Genomic DNA, 13,519 nt, shown 5'->3' with positions numbered 1-13,519 from the left:
GTATTTCTTAGTATTTCACAGAGCCAATATCATACCTAATGGAAAATTGCTTTTGTTTAGTTATTATGGTGGAATTATTGATCTTATTTTTTTATCAGAGCTTGTGGACCATCTGAACTTTATAGTCTTAGATTATAGTGTAACATGCCATGTTAACATAAAATGTAATGGATTTGTAGATTTTTTTAAACACAAACTTCCAATGTGTCAAGTCTCATTATGTATTCTAATTATGTACAGTTCAGCTTGTGTGCTAATGGTAAAAAATAACTTCAACAACAAAAGAACAAAAGGAGGCACTTCAACATTTAAATAATTCATATCCAGCCAACATTGGGCATTGCATTTTGTATACCGTACGCTTCATTTTTAAAATGCTTTTATGGATTAGTAAAAACTGCATTCATTATATTGTTTGTACACGTAGGTTTATTTGGACCAGACATAATGTGGTAATATAAGACCAGATCCTAAAGTAAGAAAACATATTTAACTTAAACTTGATACTTACATTACTGGAGTCCCTATACCGTTAGTAAGTTCTGTGAATGCTTTCTATTTACCTGTATGATAGGGTTCACACCAGCTAGAGAAGCAATCTGGGTTCACTTTGGAACGAGTTGGCCAATATCTGAAAAGGGAAGATCTACAGTTTCCTCTGACTTCATCAGTTAATGTTGAATCCTGGCAGTCCTGTATCTCAACAAGTCCCAACCTGAATAGCAGTCAGCTTGTATACAAACATCAACCACATAAATCACTTGTACAGTTATTTGAATCCATGAAAGAATCAATCTACACTGCCCTCAGTAAACCAGCCGTAAGTAGTTTAATCTCAAAGTAATTACATAACAAATGGTCAAATCATATTTAAAGACACTAGACACTATTGGTTATTGTCAAAGACTAGTCTAAGTCTTCACAGTTGGTGTATCTCAACACTTGCATAAAATAACAAACCTGTGGAAATTTGAGCTCAATTGGTCGTCGAAGTTGCGAGATAATAATGAAAGAAAAACATACTTGTTACACGAAGTCGTGTGCTTTCAGATGCTTGATTTTGAGACCTCAAAATCTAATTCTGAGGTATCGAAATCAAATTTATGTTAAAATTACTTCTCTCTCGAAAACTACATTCCTTCAGAGGGAGCCATTTCTCACTATGTTTTATACTATCAACAGCTCTCCATTACTCGTTACCAAGTAAGTTTTTATGCTCACAATTATTTTGAGTAGTACCAATAGTGTCCACTGCCTTTAATATATTAATTTGGGTTTTTACCCATACACCAATGTGTGTTAGCACTGTATACTCGGTACTTTCCAGAGTCCTGAAAAAAATATCACAGGCATATAACTCGGTTGGCATTCAGACCCACGACCCTTGCAATTCTAGAGCAGTGTCTTACCAACTAGACTACCGAGATTATCTGGTAGCTAGATATATATATAACTAAATATATCACGTTTTTCATATATCACACGGTTTTTTTTTTTTTTGGGGGGGGGGCTAAGGACCTTGTAGACATTTGCATGGGACATCATCTCTTCAATCTTCTGGTATTACTGTTATAGTTGTGTAATTGGGCCAAGTTACTGTACGCTCGCATTTTGACTGTGACATCACAAAGGGCCCCTGGTGGATCCCACGGGTACCCCAAAGCATCCTGAAATTGACCCCAGGACGCATCAAATCAGCAGAGTGCGGGCACCACTCAATGTGAAAACATGGCAGCCCCCTTAATCCAAGATGACCGTTAAGGATTATTATAGTATAAATGTAATGTACCAAGAAACTACTGTTGCAACAGTTATAGTACACTGGTTGAGACTGGTCCAGTGCATTGCGTGTACATGGTTTTACCCTAAACCAATCACGGGGCTGAACCTATGGATGCTTGTTATAAAAGGTGCTACCAATCAATGCATCTGAAACAGATTTTGAGAACCATGCTCTGTCTACAGCTAACTAGTACATGTACATGTCAGTAACCATAAACTAAAGCTTTGACATTGAAACTGCTAGGTTTTCCTTGCTATTTTCATTGTCTTTTTCAATGAGAGAAGCAGTGAGATTATAGGTAACAACTTTCAATCTGCAAAGTACTGGTTTTGTTCAACAATATTAAAATGACAGCACATATAATTTACTGTTTGACCAATACGTAGAAAGAAGGTGACCAAATAATGATATAATGATCTTGAGATGCCATTAAACTAAGACAAAACAATACATTCTGCGCCTTGAACACCCAGCAGGGTGGATATGTGCGCATTACAAGTCTTATTATTATTTATTATTATTATTCACCATCTCAGATGGAACACATTGGTGGTCTCTGATTGCTGTTCCAGATCGTAGTTTCAACTTACTGCTAAGGCGAGGTCGTTTAAACAGTTTAAATAGCTGGTGTTCTCATTCCAGTCAGTATTTATTGATTCCTCAGAAGATGTTGTGTGATGATCCTATGTTTTGATATACTATTTGCTAGGTTGCTGTTGGAGGGTCGATAAGATGTTGTGATTTGTTGCCATTATACACTCCTGACACACCTAAAGAAAGCAGTGAGGTTCATCAGCCTCTTACTGTATCTAAGTGAGTATTTCTTTCCTAACTCAATCAACATTTCAAGGAACAACACTACATTATTGCATTGCTCACTTTAACTTCCTCATTGAGGGTATAGCAGGAGAGTGGGGTTGGTTCTTCAATCAAGGCCAGGATCTTTGGGCTCATACTTTGACAATAAGACATCAAGTCGACTGGAAAGTTATTAAGTCGTTGGGTCTGCATGCTCAAAAGCCTACGAGAAGAAGAATTACAAGCGCTCATATTAGACATTCTAAATTGTCTATTGACTCCAAGGACAGCAGAGATTGTGACTAGATTTCTTTTGCCCTTTGCAATGCCCACTCCATACGAAATAAGACGACAATGTGTTCTTCATATATTCTTGAGAACTCAGTCGACCTGATGATAATAACCGAAACTTGGCTCTCCCAACGTGACGAGGTTGTAATCGGTGAAGTTACCCCACCTGGTTACAAATTCTTGAGCCTTCCACGCAGTTCGAGTTCCTTTGGTGGTGGCTTGGGAGTTATATTCAAGGAAGAACTTGGTCTGCGATCCTACACTACTGGATACAATTTCCGAACCTTCGAGCATGCATGTTTCACAGACAAGTGTGTACTACTTTGCAATCTACAGACCCCCACCCTCCCCAAGAAACGGCTTTACAACTGCAGAATTCCTCTCGGAGTTTGATACATTTGTGGACTTCGTGAACTCTTTGAACAGTAAGTTAATCATAGCAGGGGATTTTAATCTGCATGTGGATGTCCCTACAAAGAGTGACGTTTCACATTTTCTGACTACTGTCTTGAGTGCTAGTTTGACTCAGCATGTCATTGGCCCAACCCATGATCTTGGCCATACCTTGGACCTTGTAATATCTAGGGAAAGTGATCATCTTATTACTGACTGCCACATATGTTCACTGCTGTCTGACCATTTTGTTGTTAGCTGCACAGTTCAGTTAACAAAGCCACAACCTGTGAAAACAACAGTTACCACACGCAAGCTAAATCGAGTCGACTGTGAATCCTTCAAATGTGATTTGCTGCCACGTTTTCAGTCCCGAAACTGTTCAAATATTCAGGAGCTTGTTGACCTCTACGAAAATTCCATCGGAGAAACTCTTGATTGTCATGCTCCTCTTAAGACATCTGTACGCTCTAATAGACCTTGCCAACCATGGTACAACAATGAAATCCACGTGGCACGTCGAGAACGTCGTCAACATGAGCGAAACTGGAGGAAATCAGGATTTCAGGTTCATCGACAGCTCTATGTGGATCAGCGCAAACGTGTAAATGACATGATGGACCAGGCCAAACAAGATCACTACAGGAAAGAGCTTGAGGGGGCTGACACCAAGACAGTCTTCAAGAAAGTAAATACTCTTTTGACAAACCTGTCAAGACTTTACCTACCTACGATTCTGCTCAGGTACTTAGCAACGGATTTGCTACATTCTTCGCGGGTAAAGTTGCCAAAATTTATGATGGCATTGAAATAGAAATAGAACTGGCTAATTCTCATTCGATCCCTGAACCACAGCAACCTCGAACTAATGAACTTGCCTGCACAATGTCCGAGTTTGATCATGTTACCGCGGTTGACATTCAGAAATACATCATGAAGACTCCAGCTAAATCATGTCTGCTGGACCCAATACCTACATGGTTCATCAAGCAGAATGTACGCATGTTCGTTCCCGTCATAACTCAGATTGTTAACTGCTCTATCAACTCCGGCACCTTCCCAGACTCACTGAAGCATGCCATCATCACTCCTGTCATCAAGAAACAATCTCTTGATCCAAATGAGCTAAAGAACTATCGGCCAGTATCCAACATCACTTACCTGTCTAAAATCATTGAGAAACATGCCGTTAACAACATTGCTAGATACTTGACTGTTAACAACCTCAGAGAGCCATTACAATCAACATATAGGCCTGCACATTCCACCGAGTCTGCATTGCTGAAAGTCAAAAATGACATCATGGAACTTGTTTCTAGGCGCAAAGGTGTGTTTTTGGCCCTGTTAGACCTCAGTGCGGCATTTGACACCGTTAACCACCGCATCTTGCTAAACAGGCTCGCGGATGAAATGGGATTGGAGGGTAATGTGCTCAAATGGATTGGGTCCTACCTTTCTGGAAGAACAACCAGTGTATGTATTGACGGCTCGTTTTCTCAACGTCTTGACTTGAAATATGGCATACCACAAGGATCGATAGTGGGGCCCCAACAGTTCAACATCTACATTACTCCAATTGGCAACATCCTGCGTAAGTACAACCTTCAGTTTCACATCTACGCAGATGATATACAAGTGTATTCTTCTTTCGACCCCGGCAACCACAATTCCATGATATCTGCACTCTCACAGATGTCGACATGCATTGATGAGATCATGTCTTGGATGATTGTCAACAGGCTCAAGCTCAACGAGGAGTTCCTTGTGGTAATCTCTGATCACCTTAAGCACCTCCTGCCTGCAGTGACTCTCCGTATCGGTACCAAGATCATCCAGCCCTCTGAGAGTGTGCGCAATCTCGGTATTGTGTTTGACACTTCCTTGAGTATGAATGCTCAAGTAACATCCCTGTGCAAAGGTCTCAACTACCAGATGCGCAATATCTCTAGAATCAGAAGATGTCCGTGCTCTGATTCTTACCAGGCTTGACTATGGTAATGCCTTGCTGTTTGGGTCCAACTCAACAGACATACAGCGACTCCAACGGCTACAAAACTGGGTTGCTAAACTTGTCTGTCGTGCCCCAAAGCATGACCATGCCACACCATACTTACAAGATCTTCACTGGCTGCCGATTAGGGAGAGGATAACCTTCAAGATCTTGGTTTATGTGTATAAATGCCTTAACAACACAGCTCCTGGCTATTTATCCTCTTGCCTGTCTCTCAATCGGCCTGGGCGCTCAAGTCTACGCTCAGCATCCGACACTACTCGCCTCATGGAACCTAACTCAATCAAGCTTCTTAAGTCGGCCTCAAGTCGCACATTCTCACATTTTGCTCCACACACCTGGAATGCACTCTCCCCCTCAATCAGGAAATCCGACTCTCTTCTAACATTTACGAAGTGTATCAAACATTCTCTATATCCTATCTAATGCGCTGCGTTCTTGACGTAGTGGCGCTATATAAATGCCCTATATGTATGTATGTATGTAATGATGTTATACAGTTAATACAGGTATTGTAGTCTTATAAGAACTTTGTTAATGACACATTTCAGGACACATTAGAGTCCCCTAGTGTAAAGTATGGATATATAAAATTAATTCCTTCATTACCTATCTGAAGATGTCACCACATTTTCCTGACATAGCATACAAAAACTGGTGAACTTGTATAGCACCCTATCATGCATGGAAAGTCATTGTACTTTTGTATATGAATGCATTTAACTACAAGTAATATGATGGTGAGTAATAATTAGTTATTGAAGTGTAGTCAGTTCATAAATTTAGCCTAAGTCTGGTTGTGTAACATCTACAAAATTAATATCTTCTGAACTATAAGTCACAGAGTTTTAACATCTACCTCGTAATTAAAAAACATGACCCTCTTTGACCTTTACTTGTAAGCTCTAAAATTTAAAATCAATATCTTCCAAGAGCTTAAAGATTTCTTTTTGGTATTATGACCAACTTAAAATAGTTGTTGAGTGTAATGACATGTCATGTTGTCTTCAACAACAGAAACCCCAGTGTTTGTTAAGCTAAAAAAACATGTCTAGTCTCTTTTAGAATGTTTTTTTGTGACAGATACTGCCATACTGAGATGCCGTGTTTTTATACTGTATTGATGATGCATCAAGCACCAACTCAGGTTATTTATCTGATACGACAACCCAACCATCAAGCAGGGTAAGGTGGTTTCATTCAGCATTTCAACTTTTTTTTAGAGGATAGGATAATGGGCCTGGGGTTTTCCAGGATTAGAACACATCGATCAATATTCAATGCTTGTTGCCTTCTAGGCACATGGTGGTGGTGGTTCTGCAAAAAAAATGTGGTGCAAAAACTTGTCATTTCGATCAGTATTCTTTGAGTGTCTTCAGGACAAATAAATTCAAACAAAAATTATCAAAAACATTTAATTGTGACACCATCAGTTTTTTTCAGAGTCACTACCCACATCAGTTTACAATCAATGTTATCACATTGTCAATAGAGTCACTGCAAACTTCAATTTCCACTAACTATTGTTTCATGGACATATTTGTATGATTGGTATGTAGCAAGGCTTTTCCCCTGAGTAAAGGCACCTCTATGAGAGAAATTATACTGGAACATTTCAAGGGGCACTAAAGCAATGAGTTTGTTTGTGGAGGCAATTGCCTTGATCTTCTCTGTGGATGTATTGGGCCTTGGTGTTCAAACCCTAAATCCTCATTACATGTAGGTGGTACTGTGAGGCAGTCAATCAACTTGTATTAGTTTAGTGACCGTGTATAATAACTTGTTCAATTGTTTGATATGTACACAGGGCGCAGTATGAAGCTGGAGTTATCTGTTTGTATTTCTCTGTTCTTGGTGCTAGTAATGCTAATGATAGCACTGCTTCTCAGTACTCTAACAGGTAAGATACATCTCTCACACCTAATTCATATCTTATTGTCATGTTACATACATATTCACTTTATTGAAAATTTTGTGGTGAACAGCAACAAATTGATTAGAACAAGATTTTAACCCAAGACCTCCAAATTTATGTGCCAGCTCTCTACCAACTTAGCTACAATGTATCTAGCCTTATATTTATAGGATTTGAGGCATTGCATGGTGAGGTATTATGTATATTTGGTTTGCGGTAGCACCATGTGTGTATCTACTTGCCAGGTAGAGTTTGTTCTTAGAGAACTGTCTTGCTTTATTCTACTGCCGCTGAGCCTTATATTGGCGGTTTCCCTATTGTGTCAATATTAAGGATTGCCAGTAATCAAAAGTCATTCATCCTTATATTGCTGTACAACCATAGATCTCACCCAAGTTAACAAAACAACCTAATTGTAATTGTATTACTTTGTTTATTGTAAACTAAATCAAGTGATGGTATACAAAGTTAAAAATAGAAAAATGATTCATAGAATCAAGTACTGGTTATGTCAAGTGAAAAATAGAATACCTATTATTTATAGCCAGGGTTGTGATGGCAACTGGCAAGGCTGGTAAAGTGACAAATATAAAGTACTTTTGGCAAGCCAAATTTTATAATCTTTGGCTGCCTTGTCATGGTTTTTTAGTGAGGAATGCGGGTTTTATTTTACAGTTCTCACCAGTTCTCATGGGTGTATGTGATAAATAATAAGCTGTACAATAAGATGCATAATTTCATGGTTGCATTGTTCGCTAGTTTGAAAAGGATTTGACTTTCCGCATTGTCAGAATTGTTTACTACAATCCATTACGGTCCATTTAAACATTAGATGTAACCAGCATGAAGTGTTAGATGCAGCATTCTTTGATGACCATACCCTGACTGTGTTACTACAAGAACAATGGAGTGGGCCAGACAGTGTGGCAGTTGTATGCCAGCTTCCATTAGGACCTCTAGCCGATCACACATTTTTGCCTCTTACTTCACAAGATGTACCTCTGGATCAAAGACCACAAATGTAAGTTATTTTTGTCTTTTCATGTTATAATATATAATATATAATAATAAAAACAATGTATCATGTGTGTAGCGCATTTGGGCCAATAACGATCCTTTAATCTTTCTCAGCTCCCTGGGGAGATGACACACGGTGCTTAAATTACCGCGCTCTAAGCTAATCATTCACAAGAACCATCTCGGCCCTCACAGGTACCCATTTTACCCCTGGGTAGAGAGATACAATGGTTAAGTGTCTTGCTCAAGGGCACAAGTGTCACAACTGGGATTTGAACCCATCACATCCCGATGACTTAACCACCAAAACTTGAGTCTGATGCTCTTATCTGCTCGGCCACGACACCCCAACAATAGATAACAATGGATACGATTTTTAGATTAAACTTGCATTTACAACTATGTATAAAATCTCTTTTCTCTGAAAAGAGCGGGTGTAGTCTCAACGTTTTGAAGAGTAAACTCTGCTCGGATATTGGAATACCTTAACGGGTTGTGGACTTTTTCATATATACAGTGATATACATGTAATCACTATGTGAAATTTAAGTGGTCATATTATGTTTAAGAACTGCCTCAAGTCCTCCAGTACAGTTGGACCTGAGATCAAAAGAGATCCACACAATGTAGGGACTTGAAACACTGATACCACGTGGGGTTTTCACCAAGTATTGAGGATGGTGCACAAAACAAGTGAATGTCCACAGAGTGTATGTACCATAGAGCTGGGTGTATGGGGTGTTTTCCCATTCGAACCAAGGTGTTTGACAGAGCGGAGCTGTCCTCCCTTTGAAATTATGTACAAAACCAGTGTGAATCTTGCTTAAAACAAATTCCAAACAATGGGAAAACTGCACCAACTATCAAAAAATAAGATTAATCTAAGCGGGGTATTTTGTTTTCTCCTAATATGCTTGTTTTATTGTGTCAAATTATTGGGTGACAATTTTCTCACAAATCCCAGTAATTCAGCCTGAAACACATCTCAGAATATTAGTTTTTGTATAATGTCTACAAAAAAGTAAGCTTAGAGTTTAAATTGGTTGAGCCTTAAAGATTAAAACACATTCAAACTTGAACTTTTTTATAGAGCAGACAATCAACTTAGATATTTGTTTAGCGTTTAGTTTGATGGATGAAACCGTTCAATATGTTGCTTTCAATATAATGTTCAGCAAATGTTTTTTACAGAAGTAAAGTTGATGCTGGATTGTACGTTAGCCACTGTCGACGTCTCGATAACATCAAAGCGAGTATATTTGCTGTTAGTGGTTCTAGGAAGGTATCATGTGTGGTGAGTTTACATTCTGTGAATCCTAATATAGCGTACCTAAATGCTTAATAATAATAATAATAATAAAAATAATATATGTTCTATTTCTCGAAACCTGCAGACCTCAGTACCTGCAGACCTTAATACCTGCAGGCCTCAATAAATTGTTATTGTCAAATGCGCAGCCGAGTTGGATATGAGACGCAGACGCGCTATTTTTTTTGTATTCACCTCGCGCTTGTGTGATAACTTATAGTTTTATCGAACGAGCTTGAAATTGTCATACTTTTATTCAGGGGTTTACAGGATTACACTGTATGTTTAGTGGTACAGTGTGGGAACAAAACACAATAATGCTTTGAATGAAGTCATCCACATCGCAGGCTTCCGAGGGTTTTTAGATCACTATTTGTCGCCGTAATTGTTTCATTTCGGGATTCGGTGCTGGATTGTCGCCAAGCAACAACAAGGAATGGATTTTCTGTATTTTATTTCATACCTACATACAAAAATTACGTGGTCCCAAAGTGGGGGCTACGGTTTTGAACAATTTAAGCAATCATCCCACGGTCTAACAGTTTATTAAAAAATAATCAACAATTAACACCAGCCACTGACTGTCAACTGCACAGCTTTACATTAAGAATTGGAATGTGGTGAATCATTACCTCCCACATTGAGTAACTATGGACAAATTTGGTCCATTATGTGGTTTAATTATATTGCAAATATAAATGACCAATGTTTTTTAATACTCACTGAATTGATATTGTGAGTGTTTATTATTGTGTTTTTTGTTTGCAGTTATTTTGCAATCGGCGTAGAGTGCGACTATTTGATATGGATGCAGAAGATGATGGAGAAGATGAAAGCTTGTCAGAGAGAAGTCTCTTAGATGCAAGTAATGTAGGAATAGAAGAAACAAGGCAAGATGAAAGTGACAGTAACAAAGAGAATATAGAATTGCCACATTAAGCATTTTACAAGAGCAGAATTTACATGTAAGCTATGTACAGTCTTTGCATGCATGTAAAAGAAGCTTTAGACTTCAAATACGGAGCGAGTGGTTTAAAAAAGAGGGTTACTGTTGATTCCCTTATTATGTTATTTTACTATAGCATGTACAAAATAGACCTTAAGCAATGATGTCATCAGGCCACCATTTTAACAATGAGGATGATACAATGAAAAAAAAATACTTCTGTAGAACGGAATACAGGTTTGACCTCAAGCCGAGAGCGCCCTACTCAAATGGCATCACTTGCATAAGGTCTCTAAAGACTCACTGAATACAGGTTTGACCTCTCTAGCCAAAAGCGCCCTACTCAAATGGCATCACTTGCATAAGGTCTCTAAAGACTCACAGAATACAGGTTTGACCTCTCTAGCCGAGAGCGCCCTACTCAATTGGCATCACTGGCATAGGTCTCTAAAGACTCACGGAGTACAGGTTTGACCTCTCTAGCTGAGAGCGCCCTACTCAAATGGCATCACTTGCATAAGGTCTCTAAAGACTCACGGAATACAGGTTTGACCTCTCTAGCTGAGGTCGCCCTACTCAAATGGCATCACTTGCATAAGGTCTCTAAAGACTCACAGAATACAGGTTTGACCTCTCTAGCTGAGAGCGCCCTACTCAAATGGCATCACTTGCATAAGGTCTCTAAAGACTCACGGAGTACAGGTTTGACCTCTCTAGCTGAGGGCGCCCTACTCAAATGGCATCACTTGCATAAGGTCTCTAAAGACTCACGGAATACAGGTTTGACCTCTCTAGCCAAAAGCGCCCTACTGAAATGGCATCACTTGCATAAGGTCTCTAAAGACTCACGGAGTACAGGTTTGACCTCTCTAGCTGAGGGCGCCCTACTCAAATGGCATCACTTGCATAAGGTCTCTAAAGACTCACGGAATACAGGTTTGACCTGTCTAGCCGAGAGCGCCCTACTCAAATGGCATCACTGGCATAGGTCTCTAAAGACTCACGGAGTACAGGTTTGACCTCTCTAGCCGAGAGCGCCCTACTCAAATGGCATCACTTGCATAAGGTCTCTAAAGACTCACGGAGTACAGGTTTGACCTCTCTAGCTGAGGGCGCCCTACTCAAATGGCATCACTTGCATAAGGTCTCTAAAGACTCACGGAGTACAGGTTTGACCTCTCTAGCTGAGGGCGCCCTACTCAAATGGCATCACTTGCATAAGGTCTCTCAAGATTGTTGATGTTCCTAATCTGATTATACAAGTTATTTAAATAACAACATCATGCTGACTCAATCAATTCAGATATTTGGTTTGGGACATCCAAGGTAGAAACATTAACACTGAACAAAGAATTGTTTTTATATGGAACAGCTTATTGAACTTTAAGTTGATATGGCAAACTGTTCCAAAAACACACACTGTTAATAAAATAAAAATTAATTGAGTATTTAAACAATTCCATTTTGTACCTATGCTCTGAAGCAAAGCGTGTAGGTTGTTGTGTACTCCTAACGGCAAGATAGTTTTTTCACTATGTTTAAATAGCAGGACAACTTGTACAAAAATACTTCAATCTTTTTAATGTATTTTTCATAAATTGTATCTGAAATTGAAATCATAGGAGTATTTGCCATGTGTGAAATTGTTTTCATTCGCTTTACAGTCTCTTTAAAACTGAGGCAAACGCTAGAGAAGCAGTCAAACTATTTTTGTTAATTGGATTAATTCGCACCTAACTTTTTCAACATTATAAACCACAAGATTAAAAAGAAGAAGTTATTGACTCTACAGCAGCTTCATGTGTGATTGAATCACATAATGATCATAGCTTGAACTTACAATCTAAAAGCATTGCCATTAATTTACTTGCATGAATTTGTGAACTTTATTGGTTTGTTATTTCAATTCCTACGACCCTTTACAGATACTTTCTGAGGGTTCTACACAACAATAAGACCTTAAAATGAGAACTACAAATGATTTATTGTTACTTTCACTTTCCATCTTGTTCAGTTGAATGTAATGGTGGCTGTCTGTAAAATACTTAATTATAAGCAGCAATATTAAGAAAAGAAAGACACCTGTGATACAATAAAAGTCACCTGTGATAGTTTCAGCTGAATACAGTGTACTTGTTGACTGTCACAGTATTTTCATCAAGAACGTTCCATCTGTTCACACTTTTAAAAAAAAAGTTTTGTTGGCGTAACCTGACCTACCCTAAAAATACGGCCGACTCGATTTTTTTATCTTTTCAAGGGAAGAAATTTAATGATTTAAATCTATTAAAGACATAAAAATAAGAGTTTAAAAATATACTATTTGTTGTGTGTAGCCTTGTTTTCTGTTGTTATCGTGTATACTACTGGCTTAAACAATTAAAAACATTCGTTGCTGGAAGTGGGAAAAAAAATGCCCTACCTAGCTACCCTATTTTGGGCGGCCCGTTACGCCAACATAGCATTTTTTTTATTTTTTTTTATGCCTTAGCAAGGTGACAGCAGGTACCAACCCAAGACTGGACACAGTGTGATTTTTAGGGAATCAAAATAGTCAACATACTTTTAGACCCTCAGTGGAATTTAAGTTGAGGTACTTTCTCAATTTCCTTATTTTATCAGTTTTTCAAAGGCATCTACCTGACATGAGTTGCGGATGTCCTGTTTCATATTGAGGGTGTTGTCCACTGTGACTCAGAGGTCTCTAGCAGTTTCAGAAGGACTAATCACTGTGCCATATGGGAGCTCAACAGACTTCCGATACTGAGATGACACATGTATGATTTGTTTTGTTGTCTGTTTTGGCACCATTTAGCACAAGAATGTTGTTACGAGCCAAGTATTTGTCGTCACTAATTCACGGCTCAAGTCTCATGACCACCATGAGTATTAAACACAAATACATTTTGCTTCTTCTTTCTCATTTCACCAATCAAGGATGAAACCAAACTGTATCGAAATGTTATGTTTAAGAAAAGCAATTACTTTTGGACTAGTAATTGGAGAGCAGTTGTCCCCTTCTGTTTATTGTCAGTATGTACCTGCTCACACCTAAG

General features: G+C 38.7%; 1 protein-coding gene across 2 annotated transcripts in view; it reads left to right on the top strand.

Annotated features, from left to right (window-relative positions):
* LOC117294730 (anaphase-promoting complex subunit 4-like) overlaps positions 1–12,586 on the top strand; it is a 38,140-nt gene extending 25,554 nt beyond the window's left edge. The window contains exons 15-22 of one of the 2 annotated variants that reach the window (XR_004519570.1): positions 575–820; positions 2,493–2,596; positions 6,360–6,461; positions 7,084–7,176; positions 8,024–8,212; positions 9,400–9,502; positions 10,286–11,607; positions 11,686–12,586. Coding sequence is in view for 1 of the 2 variants with exons in the window: in XM_033777243.1 (XP_033633134.1) it covers positions 575–820; positions 2,493–2,596; positions 6,360–6,461; positions 7,084–7,176; positions 8,024–8,212; positions 9,400–9,502; positions 10,286–10,456 (1,008 nt within the window). In the remaining variant the exon portion in view is untranslated. Of the gene's footprint in view, positions 1–574; positions 821–2,492; positions 2,597–6,359; positions 6,462–7,083; positions 7,177–8,023; positions 8,213–9,399; positions 9,503–10,285 lie in introns of both variants that reach the window. The other variant, XM_033777243.1, reaches the window with a different exon arrangement.
* Positions 12,587–13,519: the final 933 nt, after the last annotated feature.

This window comes from Asterias rubens, chromosome 9 (assembly GCF_902459465.1).
Source record: "Asterias rubens chromosome 9, eAstRub1.3, whole genome shotgun sequence".
NCBI classification, from domain to species: Eukaryota; Metazoa; Echinodermata; class Asteroidea; order Forcipulatida; family Asteriidae; genus Asterias; species Asterias rubens.
This window is presented reverse-complemented; position numbering and strand designations above follow the sequence as displayed.